The 21,244-nt window shown below is 34.7% G+C and overlaps 1 protein-coding gene across 3 annotated transcripts in view; it reads right to left on the bottom strand.

Moving 5' to 3' along the window:
• Positions 1 to 322: 322 nt before the first annotated feature.
• LOC123306664 (nephrin-like) overlaps positions 323 to 21,244 on the bottom strand; it is a 721,736-nt gene continuing 700,814 nt past the window's right edge. For all 3 annotated transcript variants that reach the window (XM_044888766.1, XM_044888768.1, XM_044888767.1), the window contains 2 exons: positions 7,576 to 7,890; positions 323 to 1,901 (listed from right to left, as the gene is read on the bottom strand). In XM_044888766.1, the coding sequence (XP_044744701.1) occupies positions 1,812 to 1,901; positions 7,576 to 7,890 (405 nt within the window). In that variant the 3' untranslated portion in view covers positions 323 to 1,811. The remainder of the gene's footprint in view (positions 1,902 to 7,575; positions 7,891 to 21,244) is intronic.

The raw sequence follows: 21,244 nt of genomic DNA, 5'->3' as shown, positions 1-21,244 counted from the left end.
ATTCAGCAATTCAAAATCTGACTGAATTGTTATTACCAACTCAAATTCCTCAGCCGCCCGAAATGTCAATAATTGAGCCGGTCAGAGGAAAAGTGGTATAAGTCACAAATTCCAATTTTTGAGTTATACCGATATTTGGGTAACAAAGGTTGCATATTATTCTTCTTATGAGTGGTATGAGTCAAATCGTCGTTTTGGCCGAGTTATGTTTTTTCTCCTAACAAAATTTTCCATACCTATCAATGCCTTTGCTACCGAAATATCGGTATAACTCAAAAATCGGAATTTGTGACTTATACCACTTTTCCTCTGACCGGCTCAATTCTTGAATGGAGTATAGGTGCAATTATGTAAACAAGGCCTAAACAAGATGCTTACAGATAGAGCATATTTTCCAAAATCAGGTTGAATGAGTATGGTTAATTTCAGAAACAAAATCGTTATGGAACTAACTAATGATTTCTTTTGCAATTGACGGTATTCACGTTCCAATATGTGGTAACGTACCGCATATCAACTGCACTTGAAATTCTTATAGCGACTTGAAAAATTCAGGACATTATTCTAAGATTGACATATGGCACATTAAGATGATATTCACCCTGTTATTATTGTAAAAAAATTCTCAGTGTTCATTTTCTTCTTATTTAATTTCTCATATTGAAGGATTATTCAATAGAGCACGATTTGTTCATAACATCTCCTTGACCAAATTCATCATAAATTGTAATATGTTTTTTGAACACAGTGGCATATTTTCACTATGATTACTGAATTAGTTCAAACAAAAAATGATAACTATTATTGAACCAAAAAAATCAGATCTACATACATATGCAATCTTCATCATTTTTGGTATTTTTTTACACAATCATGATTCGAAAAATTCAAAAAATTAACTAATTTCTTTATTATCTGAACTCAGTCATAAAATTTTCTCTTCTATACTAATTCGTATATTTCATAATTATTGAAATAAGATTCGTTATTCAATAATCCTAACATACAGTATATTTTAATTCATAAAAAAGTCCATGACTATATTATATCAATTATTATTGAGCAATATGTACATATTTACATCTTTAATGTTTAACAAATCTGAGAAATGAAACGAGTTTCATAAAAATTCTAAACCGAGAGTTCTTACAGAAAACATAAAGGGCTTCCAACAGCTCACAAGCTTCAGTTGAAATGTAAATATTTGTTAGTTATCTTCCAATATCTTTTATGGACGGAAGTTTATGGGTAGGCCGAATAATCAACCGAGTGGTTAGAGGGAGAGGGAAATTTTTAATATCCAGTGGCAGATTCTTTTGAAGTATAAGGTGGAAAATTTCACTACAATCATTCGGATGAATATTTTTTTATCAAATCTTTTCACTTGAGTGCTCCGAAAATTATCTTGAGAGTATTGTTATTCTAGGTTACATTCACTCAACCTTCAATTGGAATGTGAAGAACCTATATTCAAAAATGCTTATAGGAAGTTATAAACAATGATAATATTTTATTGATTAGTTATATCGTATCCACATTGACATTTTTCATCTAGTACCCCATGCTTTCAGTATTCAAAAATTGTATCTTCGAATAGGTTCATTTTGTTCATCGTGGAAAAAGTTTGAATGATGAAATGGTGTAAAATTATTGAACAAACTTAAGTCACTCATCAGATTCATTACATTTATGTTATTGGACAACATCTGTTTTTATAAAAAACATTAGATGCGAGCACGAGCAACTCACATTGAAGTTCATGATTAACATTTTGCTTATAAATACACTAAATCATCGTCTAGTTAATTAGGTCAGAAACGGGTTGCCGTCACAATTCGTGGTTGACTGGAAGGCAGTTGCGACGACTTGGTGTTATTTGCTTCCAGCAGAGGTTGGAGGGCCTGCAGAATAAATAAATTTTTAAGAACAAATTCATTAATAAGACAGAATTATTGCAACTTGAAAATCACGCATGCGGTGCGTTATCCTACGCGCTAAATATTAGAAGAAGAAGAAAATATATTTATTGCTCACGCAAATGGCTAATGACTTTCGTCTTTCCGCCAGTTTAAAATAAATTTTGTGGTACCTATACAGTTTTTTTTTCTTAAGTAGTAATACAAATGTATTTATGTATAAAAAAAAACTAAATTGATACATCATCCCTTACTGCCTCCATTAGGGGCAGGATGGGGTATTTTCTTTTGTTATCTTCTCGAGATAGCTCTTGCAGTAGAACGGGCTGGAGAATTAGGAGGTTGTGTGGTCTACAAATACAGCGAAAGAAATGCTGGGCACAGAACGCTCCCGAAAATCCCCAGACTGGTTTGCGGACAGCGAAACTCATATCGCACCCCTTTTGGACGCAAAACACAAAGCGATGAAAACCGCAATTAACAAGCCTGGCGATGTTGCAGCCCAAATAGGTTTCATAAACATAAAACGCGAGGTCCGTCAAGAAATAAGAAAAATCAAGGACAGCTGGTGGAAAGAAAAAGCTAGGGAAATACAAGCTTACGCCGATAACCATGACTACAGGCGTTTTTTCGAAGCTATTAAAACTGTTTACGGTCCAAGCAGAAAAGCTAGCTTTCCTATAAGAGATGCTCATGGAGCTATTCTAACTGATGATAGGAAAATTCTCGAAAGATGGAAGGAGCATTATTCACAGGTCTTGAATCAAAATAACGACTCGGATTTATCCATTTTAGACCTGCTTCCCGCGTATAGTCCGAGGAGATCGCTTGATGACGAAATTTCAATGTCGGAAATCATAAGCGCGATTAAAAATATGAAAAATGATAAGTCACCTGGTCTAGACGGCATTCCGGCGGAGATATTCAAAGCCTTGGATGAGGACATTGTCAATAGTCTCCTAATACTATTCCGCAAGATCTGGGAACAGGGAGATGTGCCACAAGACTTCAGAGACGCTTTAGTTATCAACCTCTATAAGAACAAAGGCGATACGTCGAATTGCAACAATTACAGGGGCATATCGTTGCTTAATGTGGCCGGTAAAATTCTCTCGAAGATTATGGCTAATCGTCTGGTTCCACTCTTAGAGAAGCTTTTACCTGAATCCCAGTGCGGCTTTCGACCAAATCGAGGTACGGTGGACCTAATCTTTACACTGCGACAGCTACAAGAAAAGGCCCGTGAACAACAATCAAGGATTTATACAGCCTTTATCGATTTAAGCAAGGCATTCGACTCGGTGAATCGGAGAGCGCTCTGGAAAATCATGGCACGTCTAGGAGTACCCGAAAAATTCCTAGCAGTGTGTAAAAGCCTTCATACCAACAACACCGCTAGAATACAGCATAATGGCTCTACAACCGACCATTTCTCAACCAACTCTGGAATAAAACAAGGCTGCGTATTAGCGCCTTTACTGTTCAATATTTTCGCCATAGCTGTATCGATAATTGCTGACATGAGCATGCCCGTAAGAGGTGTTGGGATAAGATTCAGATTTGATGGAGGCCTGTTTAACCTGAAGCGCCTCAGAGCAAAAACCCGTACCAAGTTTATCACGGAACTTCAATATGCAGACGACTGTTCACTCATCGCTAGCAGCTCAGAGGATCTGCAGATAATGATGGACACCTATAAACATGTATACGAAGCTTTAGGCCTTAGACTCAATATTGACAAGACCAAAATCCTGGTAAGTCCGCCAGAAAGCCTTCAAACAGATATCAGCCTGGACAATGAAACTCTAGAACAGGTCGAGCAGTTCAAATACTTGGGAAGCTTCATAAATACTAGGGCTAACCTTGACACGGAAATACACAACCGTATCAATTCGGCATCACGGGCATTCTGGAAGCTGAAGGACAGAGTGTTCCAAAATCACGACCTCAATCTGAAGACCAAGACAGCTGTTTACAGAGCAGTGGTCCTCCCAACGCTTCTTTACGGAAGCGAAAGCTGGACTCCCTACAGGCGACATATTAAACAGCTTGAACAGACGCAGCAACGTCATCTAAGACAGATAATGCACATCAGATGGTTCCACAAAGTTTCGAATGCAGAAGTCTTGCAGCGCGCGAGTTGTACAACAATTGAGACTCAAGTAACGAGGGCCCGACTCAGATGGAGCGGCCACATTCTGAGGATGCAAGACACAAGACTCCCCAAAATAGCTCTATACGGCGAACTCACTGAGGGAGCCCGGAAACCAGGAGGCCAGTATAAGCGGTTTAAGGATACACTACATCAATCCCTAAAATCAGTTAATGCTAATCATAACTGGGAACAACTAGCGTTAGATAGGTCACAGTGGAGGTCTTTGGTCCACAGTTATAATGGAGAATCGAGAAGGATACAGCGGCGGCCAGATCTGGTTGGAGACTATCCATGCCCTGAGTGTGGAAGGATCTGCAGGTCACGGTTGGGTCTCTTTAGTCACAGGAGGGCACACAGTCGCAACTAGCACTAAGAAGTTACAAGTCTGTTCGAATTTTTTTTTTTTTTTGTCCTTCTTCTTTTTGTAGATTTATTCCCGGTAACGGGATACAGCAATGATGATGATGATGGCAAATTTCTCTCTTAGGTGTTTAAATCTTGTCAAAATCGGGTCTATCTTCATTTTTTCATAAAGGGAGGTCATTTGGGGGGTTGTAGAGTGGGTTTCCTGGATGGCGTAGTTTACTCAATGTTCTCAGACTCAGCTACCTCAATGTTGTTCAGGGTTGGTCTTCGACAGTTACTATATATCAGGTGTCCGTATTCCAATATCGGTCTGCATATGGCTTGGTGGATTCTTGATGCTGTTTTGTGATTTATGCCGCGGTTTTTTTAGGTGAGGGATCTGAAGTGCTTCGATCTAGCAATTATTTCTCTTTTTTCATTATTGGAATGCAATTTGAAGTTGATCTTATTATCCAGTGTAATTCCTAGGTATTTGTCGTGATGGGCTGGTTTTATATTGTGTTGTAGTATTTTGATCGTTGGCGAGTTGTCTGATATTTTGTGGCCAAATATGTTTAATTTTGATTTGTCAGGGTTCGGCAGAATACCCATTTCTTTATCCATATAGAGATTATATTGCATAAGTTTTGTAATTTTTCCATTGTGTCATTCCAATTTTTGAATGTAACTTTGTAGTTCTTCAGTTACTTTGTATATGTCATATACATAAATATTATATAAAAGTGGCGACAATAGAGAGTCTTGTGGTACACCTTGTTAGGGGGAAAACGAACTCGAGAAATGGTGCTGGGTGGATTATTACTCATGATAAAAGTTGTTGGGGTTTTAATTTGAGTAGAGGCTGCGTTTTCTAGAAATTGTCGGATTTGTCCATTTTTTCTTCTGTTACAGTTATAGTCGCAAATAAGTAGAGCATATTTGTGTTGTGCTTCTTTTCTGAATATATTTTCTTCGATTCTTGAGTGAGGATGTATATATGAGAGAACAATATGAAGTTTTTCATTGCCCATGGGTATTGTGCAGTGAAGGGTTTCGTTCAGTGGATTGTTCATAGCTGGTGGGTTTGCTTTTCCTAGTTTGAGTGCAATGCAGTAGAGACTACTGCATTGAATCAGGATACCACCTCCGGTGTTGTGTTTTGTTACCGATTTGTTTTGCTAAATATTACTTTGGTCTTAACGTTCATTCTGATGGGACAGATATTGTAGTGTCAAACTTTGTATCGCGCTATAACAGCAATGTCATTGACGTATAGGCGGGAAATCAAAAAGAGGTTGAGGTGAAATTAGGGGCTTGGACTGTCTTATTTAAGCAGATGTTTTTGATTCAGTTGCATTATCGGTGAAGTTTTAATTGAAACTATACTATGATTTTGAAAATGTGTATTGGAGCATTATATCTTCAGGAGGACATTTGCTGAAGTTTTAGAAGAATTCGTGTACATATAACCATTTATTAAGTATAAGTCATTTTGTATTTTGTCATTTTGAATGATAAAACAAATTAGAATAGTATTTTTTAATTTTAATACATATTTCTTTCAGAAATGACCTGAAAAATATTATATAGGTATAATTCCGGTATAATTGCATATTAGAATTTATAATTGATGTCGTCTTGTATATTGTGTATTTTCATTGAAATGTAACTTTCACTCAAAAATTCTACAGATGATTATATCCTCGGTAAGGATTTTGGACTGTCCAATTTGAAGAATCAAGTTCTGAATAACGTCGTTCGTTTTCTATGCAGAATAAGTTTCCCAATACGCCATTGGAGCCAAAAAGAAAATATATTAATTAATTAAATTGAATTCGCCCTTATCGCGCGTTCAATCTTGTCGATCTTGAAAAGACTATGACGATACATATTGGTATTTGGGGTAAGTAATAAACAATTTATTCTGCACTCAAATCATTTTATAGTTCAACAGGTTCTGCTGTGGGTTTACTGAACCTTTCATATAAAATAAATTGGGGGAGATATGTAGCTTCGACAATGACAATGGGTACTGCAGTTTCCACTTGATATTTCTTATAATCTGAATAATAAATTGAAGATATCCTCTGAAACTTTCCTGTGCTCTTAGATAGCTAGTATAATCCATTTTCATGATAATAATTTGGAGCTCTATAAAAACTCAATCTGTCTCCCATATTTTCACAAGTAAATTTCAAATATCAGTAAATCAACGATGACACTATTTCCATATTTGTGTTTATAGATGGTTATCAAAGATTAACTTTTTCACTTTGTGGTTATATTGGTTATCTACAATGGTACCCGATTTGATTCCGAATAATCCGAATTCCGAATTCGTAACCCATTCAGCACATGCCTACATGTCAAAATAACGTTTGCGATATTGCGGGAGACAAAATTTGACCCTGCAATAACTCTCAGATTATTCATCTTAAATTTCATTTCATTTTCATTTCAGAAATTCGTGAATTTACTCAATATAAACATTGTTATTAAGGATTGCTATCGCCTCGAAGAGTCGTATAAGTATGAGTGAGTGTAATGAATAAAATACTGTAACATTGTAAACAAATACAATATGAAAACACACAAATTTAGTTTTCCAAAACATACATAGAAATTAAGCAAAAAATATTCAGCTTATGGCCTCATAAATTTTCTCAATTATTGTCCTTATAGCTTTAGGCCTTATAGTTTAGATTACTTATGGTCCAGACTGTAAGTAACCCAATGCATTAAAGAATAAAGTGGAATTATTAAACGCATGCCCTATGTATTAGTACGTTTCTTAAATATCAACTGGAAAATAGGTTGACTTCCTTTTAAGACTATTTCATTTCAGGTTGGCACTCCGGAGGTGAATCTTATCAGAGAAAAAGATACATTATTATAATTAACCGTCCAGAATTGTGATTACCACTTTATAGGTATTTCGATTAACGAAGAAGAGATTGGAATGAATTTAGAGTATAATCACGTATTCACGTATAATTTGCCTAGGTATATCTCCCCGAAAATTCTGAAAAAGAAACCAGAAACTGTTCCGATTCAGTTTTCTTACGCTGAAAAATTAATGTGCTCTAAAGTTTGGCCGAGCACTGCTTTGTATAATTCAAACAGTGGAACTTACGAACTATCTTTCATTGTAATACTCACACTACTATCCCTTGGATTTATAAGTGGAGTCTCGGCAGTGATATTGCCGTCTTGCAATTGATCTTCCCTAAAGCCCCTTGGCATGTAAGGGGGCAGGTGTGTCATGGGGTGGTGCAGCGTCTGGAACGTCGAGGGATGCGGTGGGCTGAGGGGCTGCAACGTGGACACAGGCACCCTGTTCGACATATCCAATTGGGCATACACAGTGGGCTCTTGTCTTCGTAATACGGACATTGGGATCGCCTGCTGTGTGTAAATAACGTGGGGCATCTGCTGGTTAGTCAGAGAAAGCTCGGCGTAAGTTATCTCTTCGTTCTGAAAGTCGAAAGATTAGATTGGTTATATTTCACCGGAAACAGACAAAGCAATTAAGTTGGGTGGTGTTATCGGCAACAAATTTTGGAAATATTGGTTGTTGGTGGAAAGGATGAAGGTCAACGCGGCGAAGTTGAGGGCAATTTTGTTTGAATGATGTGATTGATGATGAACCATTTTTCAGTTGAAAAATAAGAGGTCGTTTCAAATTCGAATTACAATCGCAAATTCATGTGAAATCACGATTGATACTGTACCAGAATCGAGTTCCTTATATCATAACGCTAATATTAATTAATTCAAGGAATATTTTTGTAACTAAAAAAAAGTGTATTGGTACCAAATTCTTCTGAACTTTCAAATCGTACTTTTGCCTCTGATACAGTGGCGGCTCGTGGTCATTAGAGGCTAAAAGTTTTTGAGGAGTATTGGAATAAAACTTTTCTCAGAAATTAAAGTATACTTTTAAAAATAAGCGCGGAGGTGAGAGTTATTTCTTGCTAGGTAGGTAGTTTTATTTTGCATGAGGATGCTCTATGTTTCTTGGATTTGTAATGTCTTTCGATAGAACGCGGTAAATTTTTCAAACTTGATACCCTGTTTTAGATCATGAAGTATATTCTGTCTGATGAGAAAATATGTAGGTCTTCTGAAATTTTTTAGGGTTTTTACTCCCAGTTTCTGAAATTAAATCAATCGAAAAATTGAAATTTTGCATTAATTTGTTAGGAGCAAATCAGATTGTTGCCTGACGATGAACGTTTAAAGTGATAAAACTTCGTTACGTTTCGGAGTTTATATCAGGCTCTTTGATCAGACTAATTCTTACAAATCTTCAGAATTGTAGTTTGTCTATTGACATTTTTACGAAGTTACAAAAATATTCTATTTTTCGTTCATTAGTGCAAGATTTTACTCAGGAGCAAATCTATTACTTCAATTTTTCAATTAATTTTGTTCCAGAGACTGGGAGTGAAAACCCCAAAAAAAATTCAGAAGATGCATAGTACGCGCAGATTGAATTTCAATCGATATCAGAAAATAGTTAACATGGCCAGTCAAAAATTTTTTTCCCGTTCGATCGATCCAGTTAACCATTCATCTAAGGATAAATATCCTCAGAATATAAATACATGGAATGGATATTGACGTGCTATGAATGTATTTGTTGTGGTACAAACATTCGATGCTTCTTTGCCTAGCGCGACACTAAGGCAGTGGCGTAAAATAAATAAATTTATATAGCTCCTACCTTTTTGTACGGAAACTTGACGTGGCAATGATGTCATATTCAAATATTTCAATTGTCATTAGCGACACTAAACAACTATTTCACTCCAGTCTTAGGACAACAACAAATGTTTATTTTCCATTCCTTGTATCTATGTATGTTCCAAGCATTTATCATACCAAACAATATTAAAACCTCTATTTTGATGACTTTCAGCCGATTTTACTGTAATTGAGTTTGGTCGAGGTCTTGTTGAGGTTTTAACTACGTACAGGCCCCATCCTATAGTATGGGCAGACTGGGCATTAGCCCAGGGCGCCAAATTTTAGGAGGCGCCGTAATGTAGGGGAGGATGAACGGTGGATAAAGGATCAAGCAAAAAAAAAATACTGGAAAAAGGGCGCCAGGAGACCATTTGCCCATGGCGCCGATCACCTTAGTCCGGGGCCTGACTACGTACGTATTCTCGATTTTTAGTTGCCTGCAATTTTTACCTGAAATCTAATCGAAAATATCTTCGCATTGTTTGATTTCATCTAATCTATCCATTATAATGGATAGAATAGAATAGAGGCTAAGCCTCCTCATACAGCTTTTAGGCTATTCATAAAATATATTTTACGTTCGGTATCAGAACTTACCCCTAATCTAACCTAACCTATCAAGAATATCCTAAAAGCTGTATAAGGAGGCTTAGCCTCTATTCTATTCTATCCAATATATTTTATGTTCGGTATCAGAACTTACCCCTAATCTAATCTAACCTATCAAGAATATCCTAAAATCTGTATAAGGAGGCTTAGCCTCTATTGCCTCCTCTGACGATCAGTCCTTGCTCTTTTTTGTGAAAATGAAGTTCATCAATAAACTATCCATAAAACACTTCCAAAACAAAAACGGTAATTTCAAAAAATTGGTCGACTACAGCTCTTCTTTAGAATTTTAAGACTCGGTTGAAACACATTTCCCTATTGAATTTATATACAGCACACCTGTACCTGGTCCTTCGGGATTACAAGGTCCACATGTACAACATCCACCTGCATTGTAATCTTCTTCATCAGATATATCCGACAATGAATATTACAATCCACAATTGATAAAAAACATGTAAAAATATCTTCTTCCGCATCTGATGAAGAAAACAACCCTGTTCTAGTTCAAACGCATTTAACACAGAAAAAAAATTGATTCGTTTGATGATGACATATATTATACCACTATCAGGACAGAGAGTAACTAGAGATTTATTCAAAGAGTCAAGCAATACTGCAAAAAACTCTGCCAAATACATAGACCAAAAATGGCAACAATAATACTAAAGGTTAAAAATCGAAGGCGAGGGAAAAGTCATCTGAAATTTCAAAGAAAATACCGAATAACATAGAAACAAAACAAAGAAATAAATTAATCGAAAATTCGGTACAATGTAAAGAAAATAAAAAAGTAATAAATGATATTCTGGTATTGCCCAGCTTGTAAAATGGATAGAATGCTAGCAATGCGGCAATTCAGAACATGTGCTATCACCAGTGCCGGACTGGTTCATACTTACCTAGTTAGATTGTGAAAACCGTGGGGCCCCCAATGGTAAACAAATAGAAAGTTCTCATAAGGATAACTCATAAAAATAAATAAAAAAATAAACTCTGAAAAGAACTAAAAATAAATATGAAGAAGAGCATATAGAGGGTGCTTCCCAATGACCTGGACAAATATAATACGACTATAAGCTATATATGTATATTAAACAGTGGTGTAGATTAGATCGGGAGAAACATTTTTGACTTAGGATATGCCGATATAGCAAACTTATGAAGCATTTGCAAGATGCAAGGTGTTCTCTGACATTTTTCAGCAATATTTTTTTGAGTGTTGTTCCTTTGACGAATCAGATTTAATTCCTTGGGTACAGATACTTCGTTTGCTTAGAATTCCCGTGAAAAAAAATAACAAAAATCGAAAAGAATTTTTCTACTTGTCCATAGCAAAAAGCAAATCCTAAGCGAATACTTTTCGTAGTTACTCTGCTATTTTCCATCCTGAAGGATGAAAACAGAATCATAAAATATTTATAGCTAAAGGGTTCTTGCATTGAAGCTTTCTCTTGGACTTTTATTGAAAACAAATTTACAATCACTATTTTGGCTCTGGTCAAAATAATGATACACAAGGCTGCAGGACCACCCTGGAAGATAATATTCAATAATCACAAAAAAAATTCACTTTAATTTCAAAAACACTAGTAGGAATCGAACTCTCCCTACTCTAGGAGCGAAAGGTTTGATCCTTACCTCTACAATGTGCTGGTGGAAAAAATGTATAGGATAAGAATGATCCCAATTTGTATTTCATAGGTTAGGATCGAGCCTACCGATTTGGGAAAGAGTAATGCGATTCTCAACAGACATTTACTGAAATGTAAAAAAAAAAGGAAATTTTCTTGTGATTATTGGATATTATCATCCAAGAAGTGACAGCTCCAGACAAATGTGAAAAACTGTGTTCGGTTTTTGTAAAAACAAATTTACGAAAATTCTTTAAGAAATCCAGTATAAGAATGAAATTCATAATTCTTGAAAATTTTAATTGAGCACAAAACACAAAAAATCTCTATAGTTTGTGACTCAGAAACTTTATTTTCCAAGCACAAAACAACTCGCTCAACAAAATATTGCTGCAAAATAACCATAGCTTGATAAATCCCGCTTATGCCTCGAAAACGGGAAATATGTATATCAAAACGAAACATTGTTTTTCTACAAATGCAAAAAAAATTTCAACCCTTTCACCGCACTCACTTCTCCAAACGGTACGGGAAAAACGCCTGCTATTTCTTTCCCGCACGCAAATGTTGAAGAATAAATTAAATTCTGTCATGTCTTTATGCACCGAACGCCAACGATGAGATACCCATGGCAACGACATGCAGTCTGTCATCATAGATAAACAATATAGATGGGAAACTCTCAGATAAAATTTTGTTACGAAGAAAAGCGCCATCTCTTAAACGTCAGAAAACTAATCTCGATTAATTTGTCGAGAGCGCTCTTTACGCTTTGATAAGTTAATTTTATTTTATTTTATTTGGAGACAACTATGTAACAAATAATACTCTGAGTTCATACATACAATTTATTAGATGAAATGTTCACATATGATAATTGAAAAACAATAGAATATATGATTGATAAACAAACAAAAATCAGTTAAATGAAACTTATCTATCTTTTATGAGCTGAAATACCTCAAATTTGGACAAGATTTCAAGCGCTTCATGAGAAAATCATACCTCTTCTTTGGTACTACATCCTACGTAATCAGAAAAGATTTATTCTTCGAATTCCTAATAGTCCGGCTTCTGAAGAATTATGCCAAACATAACTCTATAAGGAACCATAAGAACAGGCAATTTTTCTCTCTTCTTTCACTTTTACTCGTTGCTCTTGAATTTAGGTACACAACAATATTTCTTCCCAACGAAAACTTGTAATAAAATGAACAAACAAACTTGAAATCGAATGTTGATCATTTGACATATCAATTTCACACACAAGCGCAGAATCAAAGATTAACCTAGTCTATACTACAAAGTCACTCTAGTTCATGCGCAGAATTATCAGCGTAGGAAACTAACATTTTTTCATATTAATTCGCTGACCTTTCAGAGATGGCTGCAGTTCATTCGGTTCGCGTCATTACTGAGGGACTTTCACCCCCCCCTGGTCTGTCATTAAATATGAATTAATCAAATCAAATTTGATCTGTTCCTCACAATAGATATATTTATATATTCCAAGCGCTTGTAGAGGAAATATTGTTCCTAAAACAATTGCGAAAAGTATCTTATCCGCATTCAACTGCAGTTGAAGTACCAATTTCCGCACATGTTTTTGCAGTTCATGAGTTCATAGAGAAACACCCCTTGTACTCAATATTTAACACACTTTTACAGGGGAAATAACATAATCGTGCCAAACCTAAGAATTGTACCTATGTGTCATATTTCTTGCAATCATCTAATCCAATATTCGAATTTTTTCTTCACTCAAATAACATTCCCCCAAGGAAAAATATTTCTATATTACCTCAACTAAAGGCCTCGAGAACTCAATTGGGGGATGGGCCTCGTGAGATTTTTCTCACTATCACACCAGGCCAGTCCGGCACTGGGTATCAGGAACAATGTTTATTTTTACCTTTTATATTTTATCCATTACTTTTTACATTGAGCTTTACATTATCTGCTGAAGTTGTGACTTTATATTTAAGTTTGTTATATGTTTTCCTAGAAGTTTAATTAAGGTTTTTGTTCATTTGAGGAATACATATTTAATTTGAAAGGTGCCATTCTTTAATACACTGAGTGATTCAGAACTCGAGGCGAATTGTACACTAATTGCATGTTTTGCCTATTCTGAGTGGATTCGACTGCATTAATAATTCGTTCCATTCACTGTTCTTTATCATTATTTTCCACTGCGTAAACTTGTTGTTTCAAATGTCCCCATAAAAAATAATTCAAAGGATTCAAATCAGGTGATCTCGCTGGCCATAGCACCCTTATGAGCGTCAGAAAACACCGGGCGAGATTTTTGTCGTCGATTAGGAAATCTCATCATCTACTCCCGACATGCTTTTAATGAGCTGCCATCACTAAAACCGAACACAAAAATAATATCTGCATATTCTTCGTTAGGAAACTGCATTTTTAACAGAAAGACTAAACCAGCTAAGCAATTTTTGAATTGGGAAACATTAAGTGTTTTGTCACCAGGTGACATTCATCTCATTCATTTCTAGGCTTACTGTAATTTATGAAATTTAATTGGTTGCATACGGATACCAAAAATTTTTTATACGTTTAATCAAGAATATCAGTCTCTATATGTCCCTCAATTTTTCGCTTCGAGTTTTGAATCACCCTGTATATGTTTTTATCCATTTCATTATCCATTATCCATTTCAACACAGTAATCAACATAAATATGTTGATTACTGTGTTGAACAGAAAATATATCTTTATTTTTCAACTGAAGGTGCAATGGTTGTTATGTTTGTTATTATCAAATACTTACGGCCGGTTTCATAATCAAACCTGAAGTCCCTTTAATTTTAAAGCTTCCTTTAACCCTACTAAAAATGACACTAAAAGAAGCTTTAAGCTTAAAGTGACTTTGATTATGAAACTGGACGTAAATAAGATCCAGACTATGATTCAAAAAGTGTAATACCTGATAAGGTCCAAGGACCAAGACTGTAAAAGTGACTGATTTGAAAAATTTGTGATCGGTCTTGTTTTTGTATATACCGGGTGGCCCACCCCAGAAGCGGCGCTCATTTTGAAGGAGTAAATACAGTTTTTTTTTGGGGTGTGTCGGGTATTCAAAAGCACAATTTAAAATTATTGTTATATACAGGGGTACATACAGGGTCTTCGAAAACAAAGATATAGACCAAAGTTACACTTTTTTAAATGTAACACTTTGTATTTGAACTCAAAAATGGAATGGCAAGCTTACATTATGATGATTTTCTTCAGATCACTTTATACCTTAGAAGGACCATTTACGAGATAATGGCGAAAATGGTTTATTAGTTTTGAATTACGAATCGAAAATTGCTCACAAACTATTAGGTTTAGATGTAGAAAAATTTCATGAAAATGGTTTCGAAATTAATTTCAACGTTCAACGAGATATAGAAATACCGGGTGTGCCATTTGAAATAAGAAATTTTTGGACAATTATTTGTAGTTGATGTTTGAGAATTAATTATGATCACTCTGTATATTCCAGAGTTGAAATTTTCTTTTATATGTAGGAGTAGCCAACTTCTCTACTCGCAGAAATTCTGTCGGTATCGATAGCGTAACTAGTTTCTTCATTAATTGCTATTTGAATAAACTCCTTATTTTCGATTTTTCGCCATTATCTCGTAAAGGGTGCTTCTAATGTATAAATTGATCTGAAGAAACTCATCATAATTTGAGCTTGACATTCCATTTTTGAGGTCAAATGTAGGGTGTTACATTCAAAAAAGTGCAACTTTGGTCAATATCTTTGTTTTCGAACACCCTGTATATATGACAATAATTTTAAATTGTGCTTTGGGACCTTCTACACACAGCAAAAGAAAAGACTTTCAAAATATATCTTTATTTACTCCCTCAAAATGAGCGCCGCGTCTGGGGTAGACCACCCGGTATATATATATATATATATATTATATATATATTATATATATATATATATATTATATATATATATTATATATATATATATATATATATATATATATATATATATATATATATATATATATATATTATATATATATATATATATATATATATATATATATTATATATATATATATATATATATATATATATATATATATATATATATATATATCTTTTCTCTTTAAACAAAAACAGTTTGATTGATCATGATGATGATGTCTTACGAATTGACACCACTTGTCCCAACATTAATTTTTAATGATTTCCAAAAACCCGACCCTGATTAGGTGCAATTATCTTATGAGGGGTAAGTATTGGGTGGATAACGCAAGTATATAGTGAGAAGGGGTTACAGTTCACTGCGACCTTAAGGTCTATTGTGCCCCCTAACAGAGCTGTTTTCATCGACGCAAGTAAAAAACACCAATGAATTTATAACAAATTAATTACAATTGAACGACCAACGCAAATCCAATATTTTACCTTTTTGAGAGTTTGTGGGTTAGTAGGTAGTATTGTCTAGATAGTTGGGGATTAGTTTGCCATTTTTTTCGTTCAGTAATTCATTTTTCATATCTCATTGATACCTAAAACTTTTGGGTGAACAAACTGAATTTTGATGGTAACTAGACAACTTTTTACGTACTAGAAGAAAAAATTTCTTGGTTCCTGACATTTTATTGCTGAAACAATCGGTCATCGCACCTCCAGAAGAAGCAGATCATGTAAGCAGACAGTATTCAACAGTTTTCAGGCATGTATAGGGTGAACTAAATTATAAATTTATGTACACAACTCAATACTTTCTATATGTAATACATATTTGCTTGAATATCACCAATAATCCGACATTAAAAAAATTTAACATTTCGGATGAATTCCTGAAATACCTAATCAATGGAAATCCGACGTAGAATCGAGTACTAAGTTACTGCTATCAAAGGGGAAGGATCCTTTCGAGCAGATAGAAACAAAGCATCAAATGAAAAGTAGCTGTCAATAAAATAGTTGTATATCTCTCGTTTGTGATATTCGCATGTCGTTTGAAGTTTGAGGATAAGCAAGAGTGTACTCGATGTTCATGGTTCTGACCCTTTTCCAAATTGTTATTGTGAAGTCCTGGGGTCAGTAGGTAACATTAAATGGAGGAATAGAAGGACCCCAAACTGAAAATGTCGCCAGAGGATTGATTCGACAGGCTCAATGGGGCACAAACCAAGTGCTCTTGTCTCCGGATCACAGACATCAGGTTAGCGATGCCCGTTGTTAATAATGGGGTACACGGGTCAGAGACAAGGTAATCTTTCCGGTCAGCAAAGAGGATTCGAATTTATAAAGGTCATATTTCGGGCCAAACGATGTGGGAAGGTTTTTGCTTTATTGCAAATTAGGAATAGATGGATGTATACTCTATTCACTTCTATAAAAGCAATCGGTTGATCATGAAATAATTTTCTTAAATTTTTGTAACTAGAACGAAGTAAGGCCGACACTCATGAAATGTCGTTAGTGTCAGAACAACGTTGCTACAACTAATCTCAATTAATATTATTGATCTATGTTGTTACCGCTTCAAAAATGCCGAAAGTGTTTGACCAAGAGAGAAGACAGACTAACAGGAAGTGCTATTCAGAATTGAGATCCGGTAATTTTCATAGAATTACTGATGAAATTTGTCACCGAATGAAAGTCGACCATTACAGTTTTGTTCATGCACAACTTTCAACCCCTACGAACCCTTTAATGGAGAAAAAAAATGGAGTGAGAGGGGTTGAACAAAACTGTAATGGTCGACTTTCATTCGGTGACAAATTTCATCAGGTACCATCGTCTCATAGTAAATGAGCCATGACAAAGTGCACATACTGAAAATCTCTTTGGAGAAATAAATTTTTCAAAAAAAAACTTTTCTTCAAAATTTCTGCATGCTGTGAAGAAGATACAAAGACTAACTTCCCCTATTCAAAAAATCTAGAGGGTTGATGGGGATGGCACAGGGTGCAACAAAAATCCTTCAAAAATAAATAAAAATTTGGTAAAAGTGAAACAAAAATGCACCTGTTTCAGGATTTTGTTGTCAAATATTTTTCTTCTGAGAAAATGAATTTGTTCCATAATTTTGATGCGCACTGTATAGGAAAAATTATTTCAAATTTTACAGTTTTGTCACCTTTCACGACTGCCTTCCTTGAAATTTTTATCAAATTTAAAAAACAGAACCGTACTAGCACAATTTTAGACTTGTGCGTGAACAATATGAGAGAGAGAGAGAAACATAACTTTATTGATACAAAGGATCAATTGGCTATCGACCGAAGTCTTCCTGCCAGTTACACATATATATTTGTTAATTAATAAATTAGTTAACTACAAAAGTCATTCTATAGATAGTAGGTGTTCGTAAAGTGGTAATGTTGGCAGTTTCGCCCGTGTTGCATACTGTGTTTCATAATGATGAATCAATGGTTCCATTATATCTTTGTTCGTCTGCTTCCCGATGAATTTCTTACCCATTCTCTCAAGTCTCTTCAGTATTGGCTCAACTCCAGTTGTTTCATAAAGTAGTGAATTAGAAGGGTTGTGCAAAGGATTATTAGGATGTCTCATTTTCGTTATTTTCCTTAAGCATATTCTTTCAGCTACTTCAAGATTTTTGAGGGTTGTTTTAGTTGAGTTTAGTAAAATTGTATTTCCATATTCTAGCATCGGCCTGCATATCATTTTGTATATCGAAGTTGCAGTCTTCATATTGATACCCATGTTCTTATAGGTGAGCGATCTAAAATGACCCGCACGTGTGATAGCTGCTTTTTTCTGCGTTCTTGTATGTGACTTGAAGCTCAACTTGTTGTCAATAAGTATACCCAAATATTTGCACATGTTTGTGGGCCTAATGCTTTTCTTCCCAATGTTGATATTTGGAGAGGTTCTCTTGGTTTTGTGGTTGAAAATAATGAGTTTTGACTTATTCGGATTGGGCTGCATTCTCCATCTTCTCATCCATGCTACAGTGACATCAGTTAGTTTTTGTAACTGTAAATTTCCCAATGTTGTATCGTGGGTGACAAGAGTTGTGTCATCGGAATAGCCCTTCAAAACAATATGATTTTTATGACTGAAAATTAATACTTACTAGTGTTGAAAAGAGTTCAGATATTAATCTGACATCCCAATATCAATTAATAAAAAAAGTAATCATAAATAAAACGAATTCAATTGAGAAAACTCAAAATCAACATACTGGATGATTTAAATAATAAAAACAGCAAATGATTTGAATGAAAACTTTTTCAGTTCAGGAATTGCTCAAAATGGTATCCCTCCATTTTAATACATTTCTAAATACGTTGACAAAAAAAATCATAAAATCCACGTACAGGATGATCCAATATTAACCTATATTTCCTATAAAATAGGAAAAGTCTACAATTTTCCCAGTACGTATATGATTTATTCAGTTTCAGTAATATTGAAGAAAGGCGATAGTATAATAAAAAGGGACAAAACCACAAAATTTTAAATCATTCTGTCGATTAGTTCAAGAGGGCACTCAGGCGATTACAATCTCTAAATACGAGGGCAGCCTGATGACTGCAATAATACAATAACAATAACAATAATAACAATAATTTATTCATTTTGTTAAATCATTACAATTAATTCATGGAATCCGTTTATCGCATTCTTCCCGGGACACTCTGTATAAATGATTTTCGTCTAGAACCTTGTAATGTCAAATGTTTTATTCCCTATATGGTGATATACAGGGTCTTTCACGAGGAACCTCACCCATATTTATACGGGAAACTACTGAACGTATTTTCATGAAATTCAGCACTTATAAGTATTTCACGATGCTGATGAAATCTAAAATATTTTCAAGGCATGAGCACCTCCGGTTTTTCCGGAAATGACGTCAACTTGCGTTTTTCAAATTAGAACACCATTTTTTTATTGCAGAAATAGATTCCTTAGAAAATTTCAAGTTATTTTGATGTAACATTTTTCAGTTTTGGTTGGAAAATTCTCTCTGAGCGGGAAAATTCGAGAAAAAAAATCGAAAAAAGAGCTCCGCTGAAACAAGAATAACTTCGAGGTTTTTGGATGGAAAATTTTCATTTTTGGGATTTTTCAAGATGTAAGATTGATGTATCCACTTTAAAAATCGAAATCGCGATTCATGATACAGGAGGTGAAAAAATCGCTTTCGAAGTTAGGGATGACAAAATCGTGAAAAATCATTTTTATGGCAGATATTGAATCTACGTTAAAAAATAATGTGAGTGTATGCATCACACCCTTGCCCTAAAGTGGATATTTTCTGAGTTATTCACAAAAAACTGTTTTTCGTCTTGAATTTTCAGCTATTTCTTTTCCCTTCACGCCAAAAAGATGAAATTTTCAGGAACTGTTACTTAAACCATGTTTTAGATTTTACTACCCTAATATGCAAGAGAAAAAAGTTACAGGTTGTTCCTAAATAGATGGCGAATTTTGATTCGAATTTGTATCGGAAACCTCTTTATTTCAACTAATCGGCCATCGGTTTTCTCTCCAGTGATAAATAAATAATTCCTTATGAACCATATGCAAAAACTTACCATGTTTTACATTCTTTTTTTTAATGATAATGATTGATATCATTAAAAAAAAGAATGTAACTTTGAAAGCGATTTTTTCACCCCCTGTATCATGAATCGCGATTTCGATTTTTAAAAAGGATACATCAATCTTACATCTTGAAAAATCCCAAAAATGAAAATTTTCCATCCAAAAACCTCGAAGTTATTCTTGTTCCAGCGGAGCTCTATTTTCGATTTTTTTTTCGAATTTTCCCGCTCAGAGAGAATTTTCCAACCAAAACTGAAAAATGTTACATCAAAATAACTTGAAATTTTCTAAGGAATCTATTTCTGCAATAAAAAAATGGTGTTCTAATTTGAAAAACGGAAGTTGACGTCATTTCCGGAAAAACCGGAGGTGCTCATGCCTTGAAAATATTTTAGATTTCATCAGCATCGTGAAATACTTATAAGTGCTGAATTTCATGAAAATACGTTCAGTAGTTTCCCGTATAAATATGGGTGAGGTTCCTCGTGAAAGACCCTGTATATGATGTACCTACACAAGTGTATTGTTCTCTTTATTCTGTTTTTGTATATTGTATTGAATTTCAAATTTTGTTATGTGTCCGATAGCCATACGATAAATAAATGAATAAAACAGTGTATCCGTAGTTTGATTTAGTAAATAATACACTTTAGATTCGATATTGTTGTAATTATAAACCAAACTTATTCACGGAATTTCAATACATAAAGGGACTGCTATACTTTATTATTATTTTTAGCGAGAATGCCTCAGGACATTACGAAAGTGCTGAAGTGCCACAGAAAAAATTCCAAATTCACAATTCCGACTTGCAATTCGGAATTCTAAGATACATGTCAGAATTCTGACTTGAAAGTCGAAATTCTGATGTTTAAGTCAGATTTCTGACTTGCAAGTTGGAATTCTGAGATGCAAGTCAGAATTCTGAGGTACAAGTCGGCATTCTGAGATGCAAGACAATAAGAGGAGGGCTAAATAGTTCTAATAACTTTTGTTTTTGTGCATTCGATCCGTGAATGTGAATTTGGCTTCTAGGGGCAATTTTGGATGAATGAATTGATATTCTATTTTTCTCTTGGGTTGCATTGGAGCAGAGCTGCGCCAAAGCATTGTGCTCAGTGCTTGTGATTTTTTGATTGGAACACCCCTTATATTTTTGCATATTTTCAATGCTCTTCAATACCTCTAGCGTGAGGCCAAATATTAGGGATATTTTTTCGACGCTACGGATAATATTCAGAAAAAACAGCAAAATTTCGGTAAAAGTA

This window comes from Coccinella septempunctata, chromosome 2, assembly GCF_907165205.1.
Source record: "Coccinella septempunctata chromosome 2, icCocSept1.1, whole genome shotgun sequence".
NCBI classification, from domain to species: Eukaryota; Metazoa; Arthropoda; class Insecta; order Coleoptera; family Coccinellidae; genus Coccinella; species Coccinella septempunctata.
This window is presented reverse-complemented; position numbering and strand designations above follow the sequence as displayed.